Here is a 25,744-nt window from a genome sequence, read left to right as displayed (position 1 = left end):
TATCCTGGTTGTGGGTCTCAGGTTTTCATGTGTGTCTCTCTCGCCCCTGCCATCTGTGTGAGAGAGAGAGAGAGAGAGACTGTGTGTGATTGGCTGTTTTTCCAATCTCGACCCAGGATTGGCTGGCTCAGGGGTGGGGAATGGGACATGGGGCCTTTACCCTCTAGGGCAGGGGGGAGCAAACTTTTTGGCCTGAGGGCGGCATTGGGTTTTGGAAATTGTATGGAGGGCTGGTTAGGGGAGGGGGTCGTGGCTCGGCCCCCCCCTCCCTAACCACCCCCAGCCCCTCCTCACCCCATCAAACCCCTCCTCTCATTCCTGAGGGCCCCCCCCCCGGGACCCCTGCCCCATCCAACCATCCCTTCTCCCTGTCCCCTGACTGCCTCCCAGAACCTCTGCTCCCTGCCACCCCATCCAACCTCCCCTCCTTCCTGACTGGCCCCCCTGGGACCCCTGCCCTAATTCAACCCCCTATTCCCCACCCCGACCTGTATCCACACCCCTGACCACCACCCCGAACTCCCCTGCTCTGTGCCCCCTTACCGTGCTGCCCAGAGTTTGCCCACCCCTGCTCTAGGGGGCGCTGGCCTCAATCCAGCCCCAGGCCAGGAGACTGGCTTGCTCGGGGTGGGGAATGGGACATGGGGCCTTTCCCCTCTAGGGGGCACCAGCTCCAATCCAGCCCCAGGATAGGGGACTGGCTGGGCCTGGGGGGTGGGGAATGGGACAGGGACCTTCCCCCCTGGGGGGCGCTGGCTCTGATCTGGCACAAGCGCTCATGCCCGATACCCGCCCACGCCCTGCTGGTGGCAGACAACCAGCCGCTTGCAAGCGAAAGTGGCGCAGTGTGTGAAAGAGGAACCCCGGGGTCTGGTTACCGGCTCCTTGCGTCACCTCCTGCTGGGGAGCAGCGCAGGCCGGGAAGGTAAGAATCCAGCCGGCTCTGCCCTGGGCTGGCTCGGAGACCCCTGTGTGGCTGGAGCTGGGGGGCAGTGAGGGGGTGAATCCCTGCTGGAACGGGTGCTGCCACCAACGAATAGCCTCCTAGCAGGGGGGGCTGGGAGCCAGGACTCCTGGGTTCTATCCCCAGCTCTGGGAGGGGACTGGGGTCTAGTGGGTTAAAGCAGGGGGGGCTGGGAGCCAGGACACCTGGGTTCTAGCCCCAGCTCTGGGAGGGGAGGGGGTCTAGTGGTTAGAGTTGGGGGGACGGGGCTGGGAGCCAGGACTCCTGGGTTCTTCCTCGCCTCCCTACACTTAACCCCACTCAGCCCCCGCCCCCCTTTATTTTAAATCCCGTAAGTGCCACCGCTGGGCTGCTGCCCATTGGCCACAAGGGGGCGCTCGGTGCATTTCTAGGAACCTCTGGGGCAGGTGGGGGAAGGAGGGGGGCGCAGCCGGCCCAGGTCCGGAGAGGTGCTGGGAATAGGGAAGTGGTTCTGCAGAGCGGAAAAGGGACCTGTCAGTCACGGGGCCGAAAGAGGTAGTGGCGGGGGGGGGGGGGGGGGCCGACAGGCGATCCCAGCCTGGAACTTGAATGGGTCCGGTTGCCCCGGCACGTGGTGTCCCCCGCCTGTGCACCCCACATGGACCCAGAGAACAGAAAGATGGGACAAGAGACCTTCCCCCTCCAGGGGGCGGGCTCGGGGACACGGGGGCCCTGCCCCACTAGGGGGTGTCGGCTCGGCGGGGGTGCCCTGGGGGGTTCTTGCTGCCTCCCCCCGTCCCCGCCCCGGGACTGAAATCGCTTCGAGGTGGGAGATGCTGGGGCTGCCCCGTGAGCACCTACAGAATCCAGGGAGAAAGGGGAATAGAACCCAGGAGTCCCGGCTCCCCCCCCCCCCGCCTTGCTCTACCCATTAGACCCCACTTCCCTCCCACAGCTGGGGAGAGAACCAGGAATCCTGGCTCCCAGCCCCCCCCCCGTACCCCCCAGCCCCCCGAGCTGGGGAGAGAACCCGGGAGTCCTGGCTCCCAGCCCCCACACCCCTCTCTGTACCCCCCAGCCCTCCGAGCTGGGGAGAGAACCCAGGAGTCCTGGCTCCCAACCCCACCCCCTTGTCTAACCTACTAGGCTCCACTCCCCCCCCGGAGCTAGGGGAGAACCCAGGAGTCCTGGCTCCCAGCCCCCCCCCCGCTTTGTACCCCCCTTCCCTCCTAGAACTGGGGGGAGAACCCAGGAGTCCTGCCCCCCCTCCTTACCCACCTCCCCTCCCAGGGTTGGGTAGAGAACCCAGGAGTCCTGGCTCCCAAACCCCCACTCCATAGCCCCCAGGGCTGGGGTGAAAACCCAGGAGTCCTGGCTCCCTCCCCTCCCCCCCCCGCAGCTGGGGCGAGAACCCCGGCGTCCGGCGCTAGGACCCGCCGGCGGGGGGCGGGGCGACAGCTGTCGGTACATACCCAGGCGGCACCATGGAGGGGCGCAGAGTCGGAGGATGTCACAGGAGCAAGGACGCAGCAGCGGCCAGCCGGGAACCCCGGAGTCCGGGGAGCCCAGGCCCGATCAGGTACCGCCCCCCCCCCCCGCGGCACTGCGGGGCACCTGCGCACGGCACAGAGCGCGCGGCTGGGCGCTTCCCGGACTCCTGGGTTCCCTGTTGGGTTCCGGGGGATGAGTCTCGTGGGTTAGAGCTGGGGGGCTGGGAGCCAGGACTCCTGGGTTCTCTCCCCAGTTCTGGGAGGGGAGTGGGGGCTAGTGGTTAAAGCAGGGGGGGCTGGGAGCCAGGACTCCTGGGTTCCATGCCCGGCGGTGGGGGGTGGGGGTGTCTGGCGGGGTGGAGTTGGCGGCGGGGGGCCAGTGATGAGCTGCCAAAATCTTAACAACCGGTTCCCTATAAAAAGTTCTGATTTAAGGGGGGGGGAGACACGGCCGGGGGGCCCTGCAGGGCCTGGGGCAAATTGCCCCACTTGCCCCCCCCCGGCAGCCCTAGAGCTTGCAGCCCCCTCCCCCCTTACCTTGCCGGCAGCTCAAAGCAGCAGGAAGACGCCGGAGCTCAGCTGAGCTGCCCAGCTGGTGCCTGGCCGCGCTGCAGCTGGGGGGAAGCGGGGGAGGGGCCGGGGGGGCCTCAGCCTCCCCAGCTGGAAATCCTGGGAGCAACAGGACGGTCCGGCCCGTGGACCCCCCCCGCCCCGGGTCTCCAGGGGGGTCTAATTTTAGCAATGGGTTCTTGGGAACCTGTGGGAACCTGCTCCAGCTCAGCACTCGGGGGGGACCCAGGAGTCCTGGGTTCCATCTCCAGCGGGGGCGGGGGGGACACACACCAGTCGCTCAGAAGCTGGAGCAAATTCAGCGTGGGAGAAATTTTCCATTCCCGCCTCGGCTCAGTTAACCCCGTTGCGCCCTCCCCGCTAGCGAGAGAACAGGTGCTTCCCGCTCGGAGCCTGCAGCCCGGGCCAGAGCCAGGGGCCCATCTAGCCCGGTGTCTGGCCCCTGTTCTGGGCCTGGCTGGGAGCCGCGCTACGAACTAGGCCAGCCTGGCCGGGCTCCCCGCTCTGAAGTAATAGCACCTGCTAGCCTGGCTGGTCTTGTTTACAGGGGACCGGGTCACACCCATGCTGCAGGGCATCCCTCAGCCGGGGTCAGGCAGCACAGCGTGGGCACCTTCTGCAAGCTGCCAGATGGGCCCAGGGTTCTGAGTGCGGGAGGGTAGGAGCCAGGACTCCTGGGTTCCCTCCCCAGCTCTGGGTGGGGTGTGAGGTCTGGTGAGTTTGAGCAAGGGGGAACTGGGAGCCAGGACTCCTGGGTTCTTTCCCCAGCTTGGGGAAGGGGAAGGGGAAGAGGAAGGGGAAGGGGAGGGGACTGTGGTCTGGTGGGTTAAAGCAGAGGCAACTGGGAGCCGGACTCCTGGGTTCTCTCCCCGGCTCTGGGTGGGGAGTGGGGGCTGGTGGGTTAGAGCAGGGGGGGCTGGGAGCCAGACTCCTGGTTCTTTCCCCAGCTCGGGGAACGGGGGGGAGGGGAAGGGGAGTGGGGTATAGTGGGTTAGAGCAGAGGGGGCTGGGAGCCAGGAATCCTGGGTTCTCTCCCCGGCTCTGGGAGGAGTGGGGCTGGTGGGTTAGAGCAGGGGGCTGGGAGCCAGGACTCCTGGGTTCTCTCCCGGCTCTGGGAGGAGTGGGGGCTGGTGGGTTAGAGCAGGGGGCTGGGAGCCGGACTCCTGGGTTCTCTCCCCAGCTCTGTGAGGCGAGTGGGGGCTGGTGGGTTAGAGCAGGGGGGGCTGGGAGCCGGACTGCTGGGTTCTCTCCTGGCGATGGGAGGAGTGGGGCTGGTGGGTTAGAGCAGGGGGCTGGGAGCCAGGACTCCTGGGTTCTCTCCCCGGCTCTGGGAGGGGAGTGGGGGCGGGTGGGTTAGAGCAGGGGGGGCTGGGAGCCAGGACTCCTGGGTTCTCTCCCCGGCGATGGGAGGGGAGTGGGGGCTGGTGGGTTAGAGCAGGGGGGGCTGGGAGCCGGACTCCTGGGTTCTCTCCCCGGCTCTGGGAGGGGAGTGGGGGCTGGTGGGTTAGAGCAGGGAGGGCTGGGAGCCAGGATTGTGGTTCTCTCCCGGCGTGACCGTGTTACGTGGTGGCCGCGGGCCAAGGGCAGAGCTGGTTCTAATCTCAGGGCCATGCCAGCCCCTTATCTCCGCTTTACCTTGGACACTTGCCTCTGGAAAGGGGGGAGGGGGGCACCAGGCGGGGCCCACATGGGAAAACGGCAACTGTGGGCTGGAAACTAACCGGGATGGGAGGCCTAGTGGTCAGGATGGGCCCCAGGGCGGCGCTGGGGGGCACGGCAGAGGGCTCGGCAGGGGGCGCTCTCCCCTGGCGGTCAGGGCTGGACGCCCCAGGGCGGCGCTGGGGGGCGCGGCAGAGGGCTCGGCAGGGGGCGCTCTCCCCTGGCGGTCAGGGCGGCGCTGGGGGGCGCGGCAGAGGGCTCGGCAGGGGGCGCTCTCCCCTGGCGGGCAGGGTGGCACTAGGGGGTGCTGTGCTGCCGGGAGCTGAGCTCAGGTGCCGGCCCGGGGTAATGAGTCAAGGCTGGGCTGGGCAGCGTCTCGCTCCCCGCCGCAGGCGGCCGCAGACCCGCGAACACCTGGGGCATCGGTGCGAGCTGGCCTGGTTTCAGCCCCGGCGTTCGGCAGGCGCGCTGTGGGGACGTCCGGCCGGGCTGGGCCCGTGAAACGAGCTGGATCTAACCTCTTCTGTCTCCAGAAGACGGGACACCGGGCTGGGCCCATGGGCCGATCTGGGACAGAATCCACCCTGTCCGCTCTGCCAGTGCCCCCCCCTCCTGACCCGTGTGCCCCCCCCAGCTGTGCCGGTGCCCCCGCATAACCCCAGGGCTTGCAATGACTCCTGAAGTGCCAGAGGGGGTCGATCTCTCCCTGTCAACCGCCTGAAGTCTGAGTGAGTGCGCGGCGATCCGTGGGCACCCCCTGGCAATGATTTACAGACCCGGGGGCAGCCCTTAAATTCAAACAGCTCAGCTGGCTGCGTGCCCTGCTGCCAACCCTCAGAGCAGGTGTGCGCACCCTTCCCACCATGCTAGGTTAGTGGGTTAGAGTGGGGGGGGGGAGGAGCCAGGACTCCTGGGTTCTATCCCCAGCTCGGGCAGGGCAGGGCACGGGGGTCTAGTGGGTTAGAACGGATGAGCTGGGAGCCAGGACTCCTGGGTTCTATTCTTTGTTCTGGGAGGTGAGGTGGATTAGAGGTGAGGCCGGGAGCCAGGACTCCTGGGTTCTGCCTGCAAAGGGGCAATGGGGTTGGCGGCATGCGGCATCCAGTCACTTCCTGAGCGCAGACCCTGGCTGGCTGGGCTCCGTGGGCAGTGGGGGGTGGACAATGACTCCTGCGTCAGGGAAGCACAAAACAATCCCTGTCATTTCCCTCTCCTAAGCAGGTTTCCCTCATTTACTGACCTTCCTGTTGCCGGGAAATCGAGACCGGATCTGAGCTGGGCTTAGGGTGCTGGGCTGGGTGATCCAGACTCCTGGCTCTGGGAGGGGAGTGGGGTTTAGTGGTTGGAGCAGGACTGAGAGCCAGGACTCCTGGGTTCTATCCCTGGCTCTGCCATAGACTCCCTGTGGCCCCTGGCGCAAGTCCTGGGTCTCTCTGAGCCTCAGTTTCCCCAGCTGTGAAAGGGGAGACTGTTCCTGCCTTTCTCTGGTTAGACTGGGAGCCCTTCGGGGCAGGGACCGGCTCCCGCTGTGGGTCTGGGCAGCGCCCGGCACCACGGGGCCCTGCCATGTTGTAGCGTTAAGGTGCTAATGCAATAGAAAAACTCAACAATAACACGTGCGGCTGAGAGACACCACAGTGGGGCCGGCCCTGGTGCCAGGGGAGAGCGCCCCCTGCTGAGCCTTCACCCGGCTCCCTGCAGCACAGCGCCCCCTAGCGCCGCACTGGGGCCAGCCCTGGTGCCAGGGGAGAGCGCCCCCTGCTGAGCCCTGTGCCTGCAGCACAGCGCCCCCTAGTGCCAACCTGGGGCCAGCCCTGGTGCCAGGGGAGCGCCGCCTACTGAGCCCTGTGCCTGCAGCACAGCGCCCCCTAGTGCCAACCTGGGGTAGCCCTGGTGCCAGGGGAGAGCGCCCCCTGCTGAGCCTTCACCCGGCTCCCTGCAGCACAGCGCCCCCTAGCGCCGCACTGGGGCACTGGGGCCAGCCCTCACCGCCAGGGGAGAGCGCCCCCTGCCGAGCCCCCCAGTCCTTACAGTTGCCCCCCGCCCCAAGGTGGCTGCATCTCCGCGCCAGGTGAGCCGTCCCCGTTTGGCGTTATGTGCGGCTGTTCCCCAGCTGCCCCGCCCCAGAAGTGGCTGCAGCTCAGCGCTGTGCAGCTGTGTCCCCCAGGTGCCCTGCCCCACAGCTGCTTGTCCTTGTTTGTTGTTCACTGTGATGCGGAGAATGGTTTGGCCAGTTGCAAATTCAAGGGCGTCTTTCCTTCCTGGCCACTGACAGGGGCTCATAAACACACAGGCTTCCTTTGTCTTTCCCTAGGTCAGAGAGGAAATTGCTCTCCCGTCTGCTCACGGTTCCCACAACCCACAACGCCGAGGGGGGAACCCAGGCATCCGGGGTAGCAAAGCCATAAATTATAGCCCTGGGAGTCGGCACCTGCCACAGAGGGGTCATTAAGTCTGGGCCTGGGTGGGGACATCTGGCCCAGGCCGTTTGGGGGCGGGAGGGCTCAGGCCGGTGGCAGGGCTGGGACCCAGGAGTCCGGGACCACAGTGTTGGGGGCCCCGCATCTCCCAGGGAGCGAGGGGGACGGGAAGCAGGCGTCCAGGGCAGAGAGGAAGGATTGGTATGTTAAATCCTCCCCCTTGCACACACATGCCCGGCCTGAGCTCCCCCCGGCACCCACACCCCTGGCCTAACCCCCGGCCTGTCTCTCTTCTCCCCCCGGCAGGGCCTGATGGAGTGGGGCCGGGCCCGCCAGGTCTATCTGGTGACGGGCGGCTGCGGGTTCCTGGGCTCCCACCTGGTGCGGATGCTGGTGGAGCGGTCGCCCAACGTGGCCGAGGTCCGCGTCTTCGATCTGCAGCTGGATCCGGCCCTGGGGCAGCTGGGGACAGGTGAGGCGTGGGGCGTCCCCCCCCCCTGATTCCCTCCAGTAGGAGGCAGGGCTGCACGCCCCCAGACAGTCACAGGGCCGTACCCCACCTTGGAAACGGCCCCTTGGAGGAACCCCGCCAGCAGGCCAGACCCCCAAGGGACCCCCCCTCCTAGACTGAACTGGGGGGCTCCAACCCCCCCACCCCGCTTTGCCCCTTGAGCTCTGCCCGGCGAGTCAACCAGGCTTGCAGCCGGCGTTGCCTCTCCAGACCCCTCCCTTGTTGAGCTGCGTCGATCTCCACCAGTCCCTTAACGGCCCTCGCTATTCCGGGAGCAGGGTTAACCTTCCCCCTCCCCCGCCCCCCAGGACAGCGTGAAAAGTACAGAGGGAAACTGAGGCAGATGTGGGATTCCAGAAAAAACGACAGGAAATCCCCCTTCATCCCTCCTGTACCCCTGGGAGGCCGAACCAAGCAGGGGCTTGTTACCCCGAGTCCTGGGGGAGTTCAGCCCCACCCGCGTTATCCGCTGGCCACCTTCAGATCCTCCCAGCTCGGTTTCTTATCCGTGAAGCCCAGGGGCCGACACGCGGAGCAGGTTCCCGTCCCCCCCCAGGCCTGCTCCGTTAGATGACGCTAACCGGATGTACGGCGGGGGGGGGAGCTTTCATGCCCTCCCACCCCCCAGCACCCGTCTGCCACCCTGAAACCTTTGGGTGTGAAAGTGGGCTGGGGCCTGCCATGACCCCCTCCCTTCATCGGCGAGGGGGGCAGGGGCCTCACCTCCCCCCCCATGGCTCAGCTGGCAGGGGGTGCCCATCCCCCTAAGCTGTGGGTGAGGGAGGGACCCCTTGAGGATTTGGGAGCAGGGGCAGTGTCTCTGGGGCTCTGCTGGCCGGGGGTGCAGGGCGCCCCCCGGCACTGGCAGGTCCCCTCCGGGGCTGTGTGCATGCAAGGACCCCCAGGGCAGAGTCCTCGCCACCCCCGGGGGGCTGGGATTGGTTAAGGGAACCCGCCAGGGCCGTGTCTCCTCTGAGCAGGTGTCTCTGTGACCAGCCGCCCCCTTCCCTGGGGCTTCTCCCGCTCCCTGCGTCTCCCCCCAGCCCCCGCCGGGCTCGGCCGTCCCGGCGCGGGCAGGGGCTGCAGACACGCCCGCGTGACTCAGTCCCCCGTGCCGAGCTGGAGGGGCTCGGTCCCGCTCACGTGCCGGCCTGAGGCTCCCCTCTGAGCGAGAGGCGAAGCCGGGGGAGGAACCGGCCGTTCCCTGCTAGTTCAGCTGTTTCCACTTTCCGTGACGCCTCCGCTCCCAGCCGTGGTTTGAGCCCGCGGGGCCTGACTCGTGCCTCGAAGTGACGCTGCCCTGCCCGAGGAGGGCGTCCACGCTGGGGAACCCCCACTACTCCCCCCCCGCCCCGAGCCGGCCTGCGTCTGCCCAGGGACCTGAGCCATCGGTGGGGCAAATAGCCGCACGTGGGCCCTTTTCCCGGGTCCCGCGGCCCTGCAGTGTGTGAGGGGGTTGGAACAGACTCGCAGGACGGGGAGGGACCTCGACGGGTCGTCTAGTCCCGTCCCTGCCCTCATGGCAGCACTGAGTATTATAGACCATCCCTGACCGGGCTTTGTCCAACCCGCTCTTAACATCCCCAGTGCTGGAGATTCCACTTCCTCCCTGAGCAATTTATTCCAGTGCCGAACCACCCGGGCGGTGAGGAAGTTTTTCCTAATGTCCAACCTCAACCGCCCTGGCTGCAGTTTAAGCCCATTGCTTCTTGTCCTGGCCTCTGAGGTTGAGAACAACAATTCTCCTTCCTCCTTGTACCAACCCTTTCCATACTCGGCAACTGTTCTCATGGCCCCGCTCAGGCTTCTCTTCTCCGAACGAAACAGACCCAGTTCTTTCAATCGTCCCTCGCGGCTCGTGGTTTCTAGAACTTTCCTCATTTCTGTTGCTCTTCTCTGGACTTCCTCCAATTTGGCCACATCCTGCCCGAAATGTGGCGCCCAGAACTGGACACAAGACTCCAGCTGAAGCCTGATCAGCACAGGGTAGAGTCAGGGGCGGCTGTCAGCGTTTTGCCGCCCCAAGCACGGCAGGCAGGCTGCCTGCGGGAGGTTCGCTGAAGCCGTGGGACCCTGCGCAGGCAGCCGCCCAAGGCAGCCTGCCTGCCACCCTCGCGGCGACCGGCAGAGCCCCCCGCGGCTTCGGGTGCTGGTGCCTGGAGCCGCCCCTGAGCAGAGCGGAAGAATCACGTCTCGTGTCTTGCTCACAACGCTCCTGCTGATACAGCCCAGAAGGACGTTCACTTGTTTTGCAACATGGTTACACTGTTGACTCATATTTAGCTTGTGATCCACTGTGACCCCCAGATCCCTTTCTGCAGTTCTCCTTCCTAGGCAGCCATTTCCCATTGTGTGTGCGCAACTGATTGTTCCTGCCTAAGTGGAGCACTTTGCATTTGTCCTTAATGAATTTCATCCTATTGACTTCAGACCATTTCTTCGGTTTGTCCAGATCGTTTTGAATTTTCATCCTCTCCTCCAAAGCACCTGCAACCCCTCCCCGCTTGGGATCGTCCGCAGACACTATAAGTGTATCTCTGGGCCATTAGCATGCCAGGTTTCCCTCCATCCCAGAATCTCTCCACCCCACGGAGGTCTCCCCATTGACCACAGGAGGCTGAGCCCAGGGGAGTCCAACAGGAGATGGTGGCTGCGGTGGGATCCTGTCTGTCACCACCTCCCTGTCCCCAAGGGGTCTGGCCGGGCGATTCTTTCCCCCCAGAATTTGCTCTCTGGGCCCTCCCTGGCTGGGCGGCGGATGAGCGATCGCCTCCGTCCCAGGCAAACCTGATTTCATCGGGCACCTGTGCCTTGTTTCCCTAGAAACGTTGTGCCACGGAGTCTCCGGGCGCTGCTCTGGAACTGCTCCCCACCAAGCCAGGCAGGACTCTGGGGAGCCTCCTCTCCCTCGGAGCAGCCTGTCTGCAGGGCAAGAAGCTCCCACGGCTTCACCTCCTGGGTCTCTCCTTGGAGCATTCAGCAGCCCCTGCCCCTCCGTGCGCTTCCCACAGCGAGTCCGCCCCGGCGGGGTCCTGGGGGGGCCACAGGGTCCTGCCCCCCCCCCCGGCCTGAGCTTCCCGCTGTTAAGGATCCTTGGCGCCGACGTTGTCTCTCCAGACCCTTGTTGATCTGGGTCGGTTTCAGCGCGTCCCGTAGTGCCTCCGAGACAGCCAGGCGTCCTCCCCCTCCCCCTCCCACCCCGTCTCCTGTGCCGTCCCAGGAGCAGGGTTAACCCTTTGGTCCCCCTGGCCCGGGCAGCCATGCAAAGTACCGAGGGAAACTGAGGCACGTGTGTGTGTGGGGGGGAATCATACAAATATTATAGCCCCTTCTCCCTTTGTCTCCCACCCACGTGGCCCCGATTCCCTCCAGCAGGGGAAGTGCGTGTGGGGACACAGGCGCCCCAGGACGTACCATGTTTTGTCATCCCAGCCCCGGCTCCTATCTGGGGGCTCGGCATGCAGACGCTGATCTCAGTGTGTGTGTGTGGGGGGGGGGCCCAGCCCCTGCGGGAGGGATCAGAGCCGGATCTCTAGTGCTCCCTCTGTGGGTCAACCCAGGACAATGGGCCTTTGTGTCTGTGTTTTGTGTGCGCTAAGTCACGTACCGGGTGTGTGCGTTGCGGGGGAGGGGGTGCGGGGGGTGTCAGTTACTCATCAGTGCCGGTATGAACCCAGGAGTCCTGACTCCCAGCCCCAGAGTGCTCATCACTAGACCCCAGGACTCCTGGGTTCTCTCCCAGCTCTGGGAGGGGAGTGGGGTCTAGTGGGTAGAGCAGGGAGAGGCTGGGAGCCAGGACTCCTGGGTTCTGTCTCCGGCTCTGGGAGGGGAGTGGGGTCTAGTGGGTAGAGCAGGGAGGGGCTGGGAGCCAGGACTCCTGGGTTCTGTCTCCGGCTCTGGGAGGGGAGTGGGGTCTAGTGGGTAGAGCAGGGAGGGGCTGGGAGCCAGGACTCCTGGGTTCTCTCCCAGCTCTGAGAGGGGAGTGGGGTCTAGTGGGTAGAGCAGGGAGGGGCTGGGAGCCAGGACTCCTGGGTTCTCTCCCAGCTCTGGGAGGGGAGTGGGGTCTAGTGGGTAGAGCAGGAGGGGCTGGGAGCCAGGACTCCTGGGTTCTGTCTCCGGCTCTGGGAGGGGAGTGGGGTCTAGTGGGTAGAGCAGGGAGGGGCTGGGAGCCAGGACTCCTGGGTTCTCTCCCAGCTCTGGGACGGGAGTGGGGTCTAGTGGGTAGAGCAGAGAGAGGCTGGGAGCCAGGACTCCTGGGTTCTGTCTCCGGCTCTGGGAGGGGAGTGGGGTCTAGTGGGTAGAGCAGGGAGGGGCTGGGAGCCAGGACTCCTGGGTTCTCTCCCAGCTCTGGGACGGGAGTGGGGTCTAGTGGGTAGAGCAGGGAGTGGCTGGGAGCCAGGACTCCTGGGTTCTGTCTCCGGCTCTGGGAGGGGAGTGGGGTCTAGTGGGTAGAGCAGGGAGGGGCTGGGAGCCAGGACTCCTGGGTTCTCTCCCAGCTCTGAGAGGGGAGTGGGGGCTGGTGGTTAGAGCACGTGGCCTGAGAGGGTGTTTGGTTTCCAGCAGCACCCACGCCGTGTGGTCAGCTCTTGCCTCCTGCCTGCCCTGTCTGGGAGCTGCTCCCAGACGCTGTCAGGGAGCTGGAGGCAGGAGCAGAATTGATTAGATCCTGAGCTGGGTGGGGCCCGGCTGCCTGGGCCCTGAGATTTATGTCTTGGGCCGGGCCCTGGATTCGTTCACCTTGTCAACAGCCCAGCATAACCCAGCCGTGGCCTGTAACTGGAATCCTGCTCCCGCCATCCCCTGTCCAAAGAGATAGAGCTGGTAGGGGGGCACCAGCAGAAACAGGGGTGCAGACCAGGGCTGGGCTGGCAGGGGCTGCGGGTCGGGAGTGAGGGGCACCGGCAGGGCTGGGGGGGGGGGGCTCGGGGCCAGCAGGGGCTGCGGGTCGGGAGTGAGGGGCACCGGCAGAGCTGCGGGGGGGCTAGTAAGGGTTGCAGGTCGGGAGTGTGGGGCACCGGCAGAGCTGGGGGGGGGCAGGGCTGGGCTAGCAGGGGCTGCAGGTCGGGAGTGAGGGGCACCGGCAGAGCTGGGGCGGGGGGAAGGGCTGGGCTAGCAGGGGCTGCGGGTCAGGAGTGAGGGGCACCGGCAGGGCTGTTTATTAGGAAACTTCCATTGGAAGAAATTGGCTTTCAAACCTGCGTTGCTCCATGGGATGAATTAATCACGGCTCCGGTTCAAGATGCCTGGAGAGTTTCCACTGGATTCCTGACTGGAGCCAATTAATCAGGGAATCAAGTTTTTCTGCGAAAATATTGTTGAGAAATCACCTTTTATCTGGGCCTCGGATCCACCTCCACCCCCCTGAGCCAGCCAGTCCCTGCCCTGGGGCCGGATGGGAGCCAGCGCCCCCTAGAGGGGACAGGCCCCTGCCCCATTCCCTGCCCCTGAACCAGCCAGTCCCCCACCCTGGGGCTGGATGGGAGCCAGCGCCCCCTAGAGGGGACAGGCCCCTGCCCCATTCCCTGCCCCTGAACCAGCCAGTCCCTGCCCTGGGGCCGGATGGGAGCTGGCGCCCCCTAGAGGGGACAGGCCCCTGCCCCTGAACCAGCCAGTCCCCCACCCTGGGGCTGGATGGGAGCTGGTGCCCCTACAGGTAAAATGCCCGTCCCCCATTTCCCCAAACTCCCGTGTTTGCGTGCTCCTCTCTCTGCCGGAGGATGTGCCACTGTCTGTTTCCATCTGGTGGTTTCTATCGGAAAATGTGTTCCGGAGGAACAGCTCCTTCCCATGAAGGCCGGGAGGGAGACACGCACGGGTCAGCTCGGGGCCGGGCAGGAATGCGGGGTGGGCCTGACACTGGATGGGAGCCGGGTGCCACCCGGCCCAGCTGGCAGGAAAGAGGATCGGTGACAGTCAAGATACCAGTAAAAGAAGTGACCCCACTCCTCTCCCAGAGCTGGGGAGAGAACCCAGGAGTCCTGGCTCCCAGCCCCCCCTGCTCTAACCACCAGACCCCACTCCCCTCCCAGAGCTGGGGAGAGAACCCAGGAGTCCTGGCTCCCAGCCCCCCCTGCTCTAACTACCACACCCCACTCCCCTCCCAGAGCTGGGGGGAGAACCCAGGAGTCCTGGCTCCTAGCTTCAATCCACCAGACCCCACTCCCCTCCCAGGGGCAGGATAGAACCCAGGAGTCCTGGCTCCCAGCCCCCACCCCACGTCAAGCCCTCTCACCGGGGCTCTGTATCTCTGTTTCAGACAAGGTGAAGGTGACCCTGATCTTGGGGGACATCAGTAGCCCCACGGACGTTGGGGCTGCCGTGAAGGGGGCGGACGTGGTGATCCACGCAGCCAGCTTGGTGGACGTGTGGGGCAGGGTCCCGCCAGAGAAGATCACGGAGGTGAACGTTCACGGTACGGGAAGCGGCTGGGGCTGGGGCAGAGCACGTCGCTGGGGGGGCGCTTTGCTGCAGGGAGCTCGGCCGGGGGCGCTCTCCCCGGGCAGCCAGCGTTCCTGCCTCGCTCCCGCTAGCGCCCCCTGCTGGCTCTGGAGTAGCCGGGAACACCCACCCCCTCCAGGCTGAGGCTGGGACTGCAATCCTGAGCGTCTCCTTTCCTGCTCCTCCGAGCAATCTCCGCTGCTCCTGGCCTGGGCGGTCTGTCCCGCTTCCAGGTTTCCGCTGGAAAAGCCCTGAGCTTCGGAAAATCCCTCCCATGCAGCCAAGGGACTGAAGAGGGAAGCGGCAGCAGGTGCCGCCTCTGCCAGCTGTTTACCAAACACAAATCACACTACCGGGGGGGTGAGTGAATCCGGGCGGGGGGGCCACTAGCCCCATCCTGGCTCCCACACGAGCCTGATCCACCTCTTCTGAGTAACAGCGAATGAGTCCAGAGCTGGAGGATTTGGGTGCCGAAGGGAAACTGAGGCACAGAGCTGGGGTAGAACCGTGGAGTCCCGGCTCCCCTGGCTGCTCCGGGACCTGGGCAGGGGTTGGGCTGCGGAGGAGAAGGCTCTCACGCCAGGCAGAGTCGGGGGTGCTCGGATACCTGATTAACCCCGTGTTTTCCGCTCCCCCCACCTCCAGGGACCAAGAACGTGATTGACGCCTGTGTCGAGCATGGGACCCAGTATCTGATCTACACCAGCAGCATGGAGGTTGTAGGCCCCAACACCAAGGGGGATCCCTTCTACAGGTACCTGGCTTCCTCTGCTCTAACCACTGGACACCACTCCCCTCCCAGAGCTGGGGAGAGAACCCAGGAGTCCTGGCTCCCAGCCCCTCCCTGCTCTAACCACCAGCCCCCACTCCCTTCCTAGAGCCAGGGACAGAACCCAGGCGTCCTAGGAGTTAAAGGCCCTCATCCATAGGAAGGAACAATCAGTTGCACACGTACGAAATGGGAAGTGGCTGCCTAGGAAGGAGAACTGCGGAAAGGGATCTAGGGGTCAGAGTGGATCACAAGGTAAATCTGAGTCAACAGTGTAACCATGTTGCAAAACAAGCGAACGTCCTTCTGGGCTGCATCAGCAGGAGCGTCGTGAGCAAGACACGAGACGTGATTCTTCCGCTCTGCTCCGCGCTGCTACAGAAGCAGCTGGAGTGTTGGGTCCGGTTCTGCGCCCCACATTTCAGGAAGGATGGGGACAAATTGGAGAGAGTCCAGAGAAGAGCAACAGAAATGGTTCAAGGTCTGGAAACCAGGAGCTGTGAGGGACACACCCGGGTTTGCTGAGTCTGCGGAAGAGGAGACTGAGAGGGGACAAAGTTTTCAAGGTTGTTACGAGGAGGAGGGAGAAGAATTGTTCTTCTCAACCGCTGAGGCCAGGACAAGAAGCAATGGGCTTAAACTGCAGCCAGGGCGGTTGAGGTTGGACATTAGGAAAACTTCCCACCTGTCCGGGTGGTTCGGCACCGGAATAAATTGCCCAGGGAGGTTGTGGACTCTCCATCACTGGGGATTTTTAAGAGCAGGTTGGACAAACACCTGGCAGGGATGGGCCAGATCAGTGGTTCCCGAATCGTACCAACCCGCGAACCCCCTTTCACTAAAATGTCGAGTCTCTTGAACCCCCTCCTAAAAATGAACCTTTCCAGGCCTTTTCTCCCAGGACCGATGGAAGCAGCGATCTTGGAAAGAATTTGGTACCTGATGACACATTATTATTTATCATTCCATTGTTAACGTTGTTCCATCATGAAAACGGCAACACTCTTCCCAGAGTCCCTCCTGTGCTTGAATCACTTGGATTCAGCCTCCTCCGTGTCTTATCAGGGAGTATCAGACGGGAGCCGGCAGCAAACCCTTAGTCCTGCCGTGAGTGCGGGGCCCTGGCGAGACGACCCCTCGAGGTCCCTTCCAGTCCTGTGAGTCTAGGATTCCACAACTCCTCACCCCTCCCTGCTGCGGTCTCTGGCCCCCACCCAGCTTCAGCTGTTTCCAGCCCCACCCAGGGCTTCCCTCAGGGTTCCCCACCCCGGCCCCATGGCAACCACCACATGAAACAAACACACTGCAGGCAGCGGGCACGTTGAGCTGTGACGCCCTTCACTGCCGTCCCGGACGCCTGGGTCCCCCCTCCCCCCGCCGCCTGGGTTACGTCTGTCTGCCATCCCGGATGCCTGGGTCCCCCCGCCGCCCGGGCTACGTCTGTCTGCCATCCCGGACGCCTGGGTCCCCCCTCCCCCCGCCGCCCGGGCTACGTCTGTCTGCCATCCCGGATGCCTGGGTCCTGTTTTCATCCCCTGAAGCTTTTCAGGTGGCAAGCAGCTGTGCTCCTGGTTTTGACGCTTGCACCCCCCCCCCCAGCGAGGCCCCTCCGGATGTGGGTGGCTGGGGACAGCAGGTTCCATCCGGGGGTTGTTCCAATATCCCTCCCTTGCTTGGAGCCGGCTGGGAGGGTCCGGGGGGGGGTACCGGAGGGGGAGAGGCTGGGGTGGTGGCCAGAGCTCAGAGCAGAGGGGTGGGGCGGTGGGATCGCAGAAGGGTTTAAGGGGGTGGGGATTGCCAGAGCTCAGAGCAGAGGGGTGGTGGGGCGGTGGGATCGCAGAAGGATTGAAGGGGGCGGGATTGCCAGAGCTCAGAGCAGAGGGGTGGTGGGGCGGTGGGATCGCAGAAGGGTTGAAGGGGGCAGGGATTGCCAGAGCTCAGAGCAGAGGGGTGGTGGGGCGGTGGGATCGCAGAAGGGTTTAAGCGGGGAGGGGACTGCCAGAGCTCAGAGCAGAGGGGTGGTGGGGCGGTGGGATCGCAGAAGGGTTGAAGGGGATGGGGACTGCCAGAGCTCAGAGCAGAGGGGTGGTGGGGGCAGTGGGATCGCAGTAGGGTTGAAGGGGCGGGGACTGCCAGAGCTCAGAGCAGAGGGGTGGTGGGGGCGGTGGGATCGCAGAAGGGTTGAAGGGGGGGAGGGGACTGCCAGAGCTCAGAGCAGAGGGGTGGGGGGGGCGGGGGGATCGCAGACGGGGTGAGGGGGGGGCGGGGACTGCCCGAGCTCAGAGCAGAGGGGTGGTGGGGGCAGTGGGATCGCAGGAGGGTTTAAGGGGGGGGTGGGGACTGCCAGAGCTCAGAGCAGAGGGGTGGTGGGGGCGGTGGGATCCTGGAAAGGGACAGACGGGCAGGAAGTGACACTGCCCCTGAGCGCCTGTCTCGCCCATTGCAGGGGGAACGAGGACTCGGCCTACGATGCCCAGCACGAGCAGCCGTACCCCCTGAGCAAGGCGCAGGCCGAGCGCATGGTCATCGAGGCCAATGGGACGCCGGTAAGTAGCCCCGTGGCAGAGCCCCTGGGATGGGGGAGAGCAACCCGGCAGAGCTCTGCGTCCCCTGCCCCACACCCCCACGGGAGGGAGGAAATGGCGTCCGGGACGAGCCCCCTAAGGACTCTGCAGCCATTGGGGCGGGGGAGGGGAAGACAGCTTGTGATTGGGAATGGGACCCAGGCGTCCGGGACGGGATCACGCAGACCACCCAGCCCCTGGGGAGTGAGGGGATGGGACCCAGGCGTCCGGGCGCTCACCCTCTGTCTGCCCACAGCTGGGGGGCGGTCGGTGGCTGGTGACCTGCGCCCTGCGCCCCACGGGGATCTATGGGGAGAAACACCCGCTAATGAAGGAATTCTACGAGAAGGGGCTGCAGACGGGACGCAGGCTCCTCCGGGCCATTCCCGTCAGCACCGAGCACGGCCGGGTCTACGTGGGTGAGTGACAGCGCGGCGCCCCTCACTCCCGACCCGCAGCCCCTGCCAGCCCAGCCCGGCCGGCGCCCCTCACTCCCGACCCGCAGCCCCCGCTAGCCCAGCCCGGCCGGTGCCCCTCACTCCCGACCCGCAGCCCCCACTAGCCCAGCCCGGCCGGTGCCCCTCACTCCCGACCCGCAGCCCCCGCCAGCCCAGCCCAGCCGGTGCCCCTCACTCCCGACCCGCAGCCCCCGCCAGCCCAGCCCAGCCGGCGCCCCTCACTCCCGACCCGCAGCCCCCGCTAGCCCAGCCCAGCCGGTGCCCCTCACTCCCGACCCGCAGCCCCCGCCAGCCCAGCCCGGCCGGCGCCCCTCACTCCCGACCCGCAGCCCCTGCTAGCCCAGCCCGGCCGGCGCCCCTCACTCCCGACCCGCAGCCCCCACTAGCCCAGCCCTGCCCTGCCGGTGCCCCTCACTCCCGACCCGCAGCCCCCTGCTCCCCCAGCCCTGCCGGCGCCCCTCACTCCCGACCCGCAGCCCCCGCTAGCCCAGCCCAGCCGGCGCCCCTCACTCCCGACCCGCAGCCCCCGCTAGCCCCGCCCGGCCGGCGCCCCTCACTCCCGACCCGCAGCCCCCGCCAGCCCCGCCCGGCCGGCGCCCATCACTCCCGACCTGCAGCCCCCTGCTCCCCCAGCCCAGCCGGTGCCCCTCACTCCCGACCCGCAGCCCCTGCCAGCCCAGCCCGGCCGGTGCCCCTCACTCCCGACCCGCAGCCCCCGCTAGCCCAGCCCGGCCGGCGCCCCTCACTCCCGACCCGCAGCTCCCTGCTCCCCCAGCCCTGCCGGTGCCCCTCACTCCCGACCCGCATCCCCCGCCAGCCCAGCCCGGCCGGTGCCCCTCACTCCCGACCCGCATCCCCCGCCAGCCCAGCCCGGCCGGTGCCCCTCACTCCCGACCCGCAGCCCCCGCCAGCCCAGCCCTGCCGGGGCTCCTCACTCCCGACCCGCAGCCCCCGCTAGCCCAGCCCTGCCCCCCCCCCAGCTCTGCCGGTGCCCCTCACTCCCAACCCACAGCCCCCTGCTACCCAGACCCCCCCCCCAGCTCCTTGGTGGGGGGAGGGGTGTGTGGTTTGTGCGTGTGGACGCAGGGCGACTGTGAAAATGGGGCTTGGTCTGGAGGCGGGATTGTGTGTGTGTGTGTGTGTGTGTGTGTGTGTGTAACACTGCCCCCTGCTGGAGGGGATTGGGGTGGGGTGTGTGTCTGAGCGATGTCGCCATCTAGTGGCTGCAGCTCACATGCAGGATTGAATTCCCGGCCAAAGGGGAGATTTATCCTTGGGTGGGGGGTGGAGGTGAGCGCGGTGCTGCCCCCTCCTGGGGCAGATCCGGGCTGGGTGTTTGACACCCCCCCCCCTTGTCTCCCCTGCAGGCAACGTGGCCTGGATGCACGTGCTGGTGGCGCGGCAGATGCAGGAGGCCCCGGCGGCCATCGGGGGCCAGGTCTACTTCTGCTACGACGCCTCCCCCTACAAGAGCTACGAGGACTTTAACATGGAGATCCTGGCCTCCTGCGGCTTCCGCCTCCTGGGCTCCCAGCCCGTCGTGCCCCACTGGCTCCTGCGCGGCCTGGCCCTGGCCAACGACCTGCTCCGGCGGCTGCTCCGGCCCTTCTTTTCCTACGCCCCCCTGCTCAACCCGTACACCCTGGCCGTGGCCAGCACCACCTTCACGGTGCAGACGGACAAGGCCCAGCGCCACTTCGGCTACCAGCCCCTCTACAGCTGGGAGGAGAGCCGAGCCCGCACGGTGGCCTGGCTCCAGGAGGTCGACGCCCAGAGAGAGGCGGGGAAGTAGGGCAGGTGGGGGACGGAGCAGCTGGGCCTTGGTTCCAGCCGGCGTCTTGCTTTGCCATGAATCCGGCTCCGGAGAGAGGGATCCAGATCCAGGTGCTGTTCCAACCCGCCAGTGCCGGGGGATGTGGGAATCCGGATCCGGGTTTTACTTCCATGGGTGTCAGGGCAGGCGAGGAGGGAATCTGGATTCAGGTTTTGCTTCCATCCCGTGTGTGGCAGAGCGGGGGATGTGGGAATCCAGATCCGGGTTTTGCTCTGATCCTACCTCCAGCCTTCCAGTGAATCTGGCTCCATGGAGATGGATTCCAGATCCGGGTTTTGCTTCCAGCCCATGCCCCTCAGCGCAGAGGAATTTGCCAGTCCAGGTCTTGTCTCATCCCAGCACACAGTGGCCTCCGTTACCTTGGGATCCAGATCCGTGTTCCCCCCCCCCGCCCCCGTGCATTCCTGCAGACCAGCCCGCGCTGATCGCAAATGGATCCGGATCCGGGTTTTGTTACCATCCTGGTGCTGTGGTCCAGATCCCCAGCGCACTTCTGGGGCGGAACCAACTCTCCTGTCACGGGATCTGGACCTGCAGCCCCCCCAGCCCCATGTCATCGCAGAGGCGGGTCAGACAGCTGGACCCGGATCCTACTCAGACGGCTCCTGGACTCCAGCTCCATGGAGATCCCGCTCCGGGATTTCTTTCCAGCCTATGTATTATCCCCCAGCCTGGACTCCATGCTCCATGGAGATACCGCTCCGGGATTTCTTTCCAGCCTATGTATTATCCCCCAGCCTGGACTCCAGCTCCATGGAGATCCCGCTCCGGGATTTCTTTCCAGCCTATGTATTATCCCCCAGCCTGGACTCCAGCTCCATGGAGGCCAACCCGCCTATTAGACCTGTTGGGTTGGAGTCCGTTCCCCATCGGACTCCAGCTCCAGGCTTTCCTTCAGCGCACCAATACCTCTGGTCTAAGCATTAATGTCCTCAATAGTTATGATTAATTATTATTATTATTTTATTATGACTAATTATAAGAAGAGGCCGAACGTCCACAGCACGTTCCACACAGACGCACCAAGCAAAGTCTGGTAACTTATGTATTAATTAAACTCTTAAAGGATCTGTTGAAAATGGATAAAATCATTTTCTGTAGGGTTGGAAGGGGACTGGCTGGCTCAGGGGGGTGGGGAAGGGGGCAGGGGCCTGTCCCCTCTAGGGGGCTCCGGTGCCCATCCGGCCCCAGGGCAGGGGGTGGGGAATGGGGCTGGACTTTCCCCAGAGCAGGGGTGGGGAAGGGGCAGGGACCTGTCCCAGGGGACCCCGGCCCATCCAGCCCCAGGGCTGTGGCAGCCAAACGAGCCCGGGTGTGATTATCTCCAGCCGCAGCGCTGCACTCGGGCTGCCAGCCCCACCCCCACTCCCACGCCTGCTCTGCCCTGCCCCCGCACGCGAAACCCGCCTGGCACAGCTGGGCACGGCCACAGGGCACCGGGTCTGTCTGCACAGCTTCGACTTTGGTCCAAATCTCTTCCAGCCTCTGCTCCGCCCTGCGAGCCCAGCCCTGCCGGTGCCCCTCACTCCCGACCTGCAGCCCCCTGCCCAGCTCTGCCGGTGCCCCTCACTCCCGACCCGCAGCCCCTGCCAGCCCAGCCCTGCCCCCCCCGCTCTGCCGGTGCCCCTCACTCCCGACCCGCAGCCCCTGCCAGCCCAGCCCTGCCCCCCCTGCCCGGCCGGTGACCCTACCTCCCGACCCGCAGCCCCTGCCAGCCCAGCCCTGCCTCCTCCAGCTCTGCCTGTGCCCCTCACTCCCGACCTGCAGCCCCTGCCAGCCCAGCCCTGCCCCCCACACTCTGCTGGTGCCCCTCACTTCCGACCTGCAGCCCCTGCTAGCCCAGCCCTGCCCCCCCAAGCTCTGCCGGTGCCCCTCACTCCCGACCCCCAGCCCCTGCCAGCCCAGCCCTGCCCCCCACACTCTGCTGGTGCCCCTCACTCCCGACCTGCAGCCCCTGCTTGCCCACAGCTGGGCCTCCTCCCCCTCTATTGCTGACCCTCAGTTTTGCCCTGTCGCCCCATGGCTGTTCAGGGCAGTGAATGACGTAAGCCCCTGACGTTAGCAGCCTGGGCTAAAATTCAGAACTGCCTCTGTTCTTCCATCCATAATCCCCCTTGGCTGAGAGAGCGGGGGGCTGGGAGGCAGGACTCCTGGGTTCTCTCCCTGGCTCTGGGAGGGGAGTGGGGTCCAGTGGGTTATAGCAGCGGGGCTGGGAGTCAGGACTTCTGGGTTCTCTCCCCAGCTCTGGGAGGGGAGTGGGGTCTAGTGGTTAGAGCAGGGGGGGCTGGGAGCCAGGACTCCTGGGTTCTTTCCCTGGCTCTGGGAGGGGAGTGGGGTCTAGTGGTTAGAGCAGGGGGGGCTGGGAGCCAGGACTCCTGGGTTCTTTCCCTGGCTCTGGGAGGGGAGTGGGGTCTAGTGGTTAGAGCAGGGGGGGCTGGGAGCCAGGACTCCTGGGTTCTTTCCCTGGCTCTGGGAGGGGAGTGGGGTCTAGTGGTTAGAGCAGGTGGGCTGGGCTCAGTCCAGGGATTTGCGGGGCTCACCTGAGCTCTGTACAGGGCCGCGCTGTGTCCCCGCCGTGAGATAATCCCCTGGGCCTAGGGTGGTTTAAATATCGAAAGAAGGGGATTAGCCGCCTTCTGTGACAGAGCTGAGATGGGAACAGGGAAGGAGAACATCTGCCAGCCTCCTGGCGGGAACATCTGGATTGGGGCAGCACCCTGGGCGGCAGGAGGAGAACCCGGCGTGTGCCCCACAATCCCATCCCCCCCTGACAATGACAAGCAACGAGAGCCAGTCCCTGCCCAAGAGGGTGTCTGAGCTAAAAGAACCCGCCTGAGATCAGCCCCCCCCTTGTGCGTAGAACCCCTGAGTTCTACCCCCCTCACCCCACTCCCCTCCCAGAGCTGGGGAGAGAACTCAGGAGTCCTGATTCCCAGCCCCCCCTGCTCTAACCCACCAGCCCCCAGAGCTGGGGAGAGAACCCAGGAGTCCTGGCTCTCAGCCCCCCCTGCTCTAACCCACCAGACCCCAGAGCTGGGGAGAGAACCCAGGAGTCCTGGCTCTCAGCCCCCCTGCTCTAACCCACCAGCCCCCACAGCCGGGGAGAGAACCCAGGAGTCCTGGCTCGCAGCCCCCCTGCTCTAACCCACCAGCCCCCACAGCCAGGAGAGAACCCAGGAGTCCTGGCTCTCAGCCCCTGCTCTAACCCACCAGCCCCACAGCCGGGAGACAACCCAGTAGTCCTGGCTCTCAGCCCCCCTGCTCTAACCCACCAGCCCCCACAGCCGGGGAGAGAACCCAGGAGTCCTGGCTCTCAGCCCCCCTGCTCTAACCCACCAGCCCCCACAGCCGGGGAGAGAACCCAGGAGTCCTGGCTCTCAGCCCCCCCTGCTCTAACCCACCAGCCCCCAGAGCTGGGGAGAGAACCCAGGAGTCCTGGCTCTCAGCCCCCCTGCTCTAACCCACCAGCCCCCACAGCCGGGGAGAGAACCCAGGAATCCTGGCTCTAAAGCTTTAGCTCATCATGGGCCCATCGGGTGGAATCCTGCACGGGCTGGGGACGGGCTGGGGGGGGCCCTGAAGTTTCCCTGTCGTCAGGTTCCTCCTCACGTGTCTGTCCTGAAGCCTGAACACACCCAGGATTTTAACCGCCCCTCGGTTCTGTTGCTCCCCTCTGGCCTTTCCCCACCCCCCCCCCAGGCGGCCTCCTGTCTGCCAAGGCGCCGCACCCACAGCTGGGCACTGCCCCAGCTGAGGCCTCCCCGGGGCCCAGCCGAGCAGGCCAGTGGCCTCCCGTGGCCGCCACGTGCTGCTCCCCGGCCTGCAGCCCAGCCCCCCTCGGGAGCCTCCGCTTGGCTCCCATCCGGCCTTCACGCCGCGCCACCCAAGGAAGCGGGGGGAGGGGGGGCGGTGCTGCTGGCCCCCTGGGCCCCGCGGCAGACGCTCACCCAGCCGCAGTCCCGGCTTGTGTGTGACGGGTCGGGAGGCAGCGGGGTGGGGGGTGACACGGGCTGGTGCCTGGGGGCTGGGGGGGTGCAGGGTTACGCGTGAATTCACACAGTTCTGGCTTGCTCAGAGCAGTACCGGGCGCCCCTCACCGTGCCCTCTGGGCGCCGCCCCGGCTGTCACGGCTTGAGCCTCGGCACACAGCCCGGGCTGGGCGTGCGGCCCTCGCAGTCAGGGCTGGCCCCAGTGCGGCGCTAGGGGGCGCTGTGCTGCAGGGAGTGGGGCAGGGGATCAGCAGGGGGCGCTCTCCCCTGGCAGCCAGGGCTGGCCCCAGTGTGGCACTAGGGGGCGCTGTGCTGTGCTGCAGGGAGTGGGGCAGGGCTCAGCAGGGGGCGCTCTCCCCTGGCAGTCAGGGCTGGCCCCAGTGTGGCACTAGGGGGCGCTGTGCTGTGCTGCAGGGAGCGGGGCAGGGGCTCAGCAGGGGGCGCTCTCCCCTGGCAGTGTGGGCTGACCCCAGTGCCCCACCATCTGATCCCACACAGCAGGGTTCTCTATGGGTGCGGCGGTTGCTGTGGGCGCTCCCATGCCACCAAGGTAGAGGGCTGGGCGGGGAGGAAAACGCCCACAATGCACTTCTCCAGCCTGTATTCTGGGGTGGGCAGGGACGGGAACGCAGAGGAGCAGGATGGCGGGGAGCCGCGAAGACCTGGGGTCGATGCGCTGAGTGTGGGCGCATCCCTTAGGGTTAGACCCTCAATGGCAGGTGTCTAACGCCTCTTGGCTTTGAAGAGCATTAGGCGTTGAAGTGCCTTTGAGGCTCTGGCCTTGGGCGTGTTTGTGCCTCAGTTTCCCCACTGACAAGGGAGGATGGCCCCGGGCAGGGCGCAGCCCAGATGCTGTGGCTGGGGAGCCGTATGGCCATTCCCTGCCCGCGTTTGGCCTGGCCGGATGAGCTGATGGCTTGGGTGGGGTCGGATGACCTTTCCCTGCGCAAACAAGCCAGCTGACCGGCCGCTCATCCAGGGTGGGCCCCGATGGGAGCATCTGTCAGCGTTGGCCGAGCAGCGCGGCTCGAGCTCATGGTGGAAATAATGAAGCTGTGGCATCATCTGACCCCTAAGGGACAGGGTGGGGGGGCATTACGGCTTGGGTCGGGGTCACATGAGGTAGGAACAGATGTGCTGGCGTTTCCTGCCCCGGGTGGGAGGGGGCTAATTGGGCTGAGCTGTGGGGAGCCCAGGGCTGGGAGAGCAGTGGGGGGGGGAGGGGGCTGCGTGTCGGGCCTGAGGGGCACCGGCAGAGCTTTGGGGGTAGAGACCAGGGCATTGGTCTGTGCTGCAGGGAGCAGGGCTCAGCAGGGGGTGCTCTCCCCTGGCAGCCAGGGCTGGCCCCAATGCCCCAGTGCGGCACTAGGGGGCGCTGTGCTGCAGGGATCAGGGTGAAGGCTCAGTAGGGGGCGCTCTCCCTTGGGGGTCAGGGCTGGCCACAATGCCCCAGTGCGGCGCTAGGGGGCGCTGTGCTGCAGGGAGTGGGCGGAGCTCAGCAGGGGGCGCTCTCCCCAGCAGTCCGTGCTGTTCGGGTTGCTCCACCCCAGAGGCAGCTGTGTTTGCACAATGGGGAAGCGCTGCCTGCAGGGGAGCAAGGCGGGGACGAATGTTAGGGGCTCAGTCTGTGGCACGGAGGGGGGGTGCTTGGGGGACCAGGCCGTTCCAGGACTGCCCGGGCAGAAACAGGCTAATGCAGCCCCTGCCAGATGTGCTCCCAGGCGTAGCTGGCTGAGCATATGTCACCCTGACCCCAAGGGGATTGTTCTAACAAGATTGGCCTGTAACGAGCGGAGCTTATCCAGCCCTGCACGATTAGCCACCAATCGGCTTAGAGACAGGCCACTCGGCTGCTTGGTTGCAAACAGATTCAGCTGCGTGGGCCCTGAGTATCAGCTGGCTGCAAACTCTGAATGCCTCCTCGTCACAGCGCCCCCTAGTGCCAGGGCCAGCACTGACGGCCAGGTGAGAGCGCCCCCTCCTGAGCCCCCTGCCCTGCTCCCTGCAGCCCAGCGCCCCCTAGCCCTGGGGCCAGCACTGACGGCCAGGTGAGAGCGCCCCCTGCTGGCCCTCGCCCTGCTCCCTGCAGCACAGCGCCCCCTAGCCCTGGGGCCAGC

The 25,744-nt window shown here is 65.8% G+C and overlaps 2 protein-coding genes across 4 annotated transcripts in view; one reads left to right on the top strand and one right to left on the bottom strand.

Moving 5' to 3' along the window:
• The first annotated feature begins 793 nt into the window (after window positions 1-793).
• Window positions 794-20,708, top strand: HSD3B7 (hydroxy-delta-5-steroid dehydrogenase, 3 beta- and steroid delta-isomerase 7). 3 transcript variants are annotated; one of them, XM_039536739.1, is made up of 7 exons: window positions 794-925; window positions 7,371-7,536; window positions 13,832-13,987; window positions 14,659-14,767; window positions 17,229-17,328; window positions 17,603-17,765; window positions 19,172-20,708. In XM_039536739.1, exons 2-7 carry the CDS (start codon window positions 7,377-7,379, stop codon window positions 19,594-19,596), a joined length of 1,113 nt encoding a protein of 370 aa, XP_039392673.1. In that variant the 5' UTR covers window positions 794-925; window positions 7,371-7,376; the 3' UTR covers window positions 19,597-20,708. The 3 variants fall into 3 exon arrangements, with proteins under 3 accessions (XP_039392673.1, XP_039392672.1, XP_039392674.1); XM_039536738.1 differs by lacking the exon at window positions 794-925 and adding an exon at window positions 2,382-2,504; XM_039536740.1 differs by lacking the exon at window positions 794-925 and adding an exon at window positions 7,060-7,265.
• The window catches only part of STX1B (syntaxin 1B), a 53,881-nt gene continuing 40,820 nt past the window's right edge, over window positions 12,684-25,744 (bottom strand). Inside the window, exon 10 of the mRNA XM_039536742.1 lies at window positions 12,684-12,876. Within this exon, the coding sequence (XP_039392676.1) occupies window positions 12,859-12,876 (18 nt within the window). The 3' untranslated portion in view covers window positions 12,684-12,858. The remainder of the gene's footprint in view (window positions 12,877-25,744) is intronic.

The sequence above is a fragment of the Mauremys reevesii genome, linkage group 4, assembly GCF_016161935.1.
Source record: "Mauremys reevesii isolate NIE-2019 linkage group 4, ASM1616193v1, whole genome shotgun sequence".
Taxonomy (NCBI): Eukaryota; Metazoa; Chordata; order Testudines; family Geoemydidae; genus Mauremys; species Mauremys reevesii.
The sequence above is the reverse complement of the archived record's forward strand: the minus strand, read 5'-3'. Positions and strand labels throughout refer to the sequence as shown.

What these genes read in the sequence shown, in the direction of transcription:
- HSD3B7 (XM_039536738.1), top strand. Translation starts at nt 2,433, where the DNA reads ATGTCACAGGAGCAAGGACGCAGCAGCGGCCAGCCGGGAACCCCGGAG. An exon ending in CCTGGGGCAGCTGGGGACAG is followed by an intron (nt 7,537 to 13,831) that starts GTGAGGCGTGGG and finishes TCTCTGTTTCAG; the next exon opens with ACAAGGTGAAGGTGACCCTG. An exon ending in TCGAGGCCAATGGGACGCCG is followed by an intron (nt 17,329 to 17,602) that starts GTAAGTAGCCCC and finishes GTCTGCCCACAG; the next exon opens with CTGGGGGGCGGTCGGTGGCT.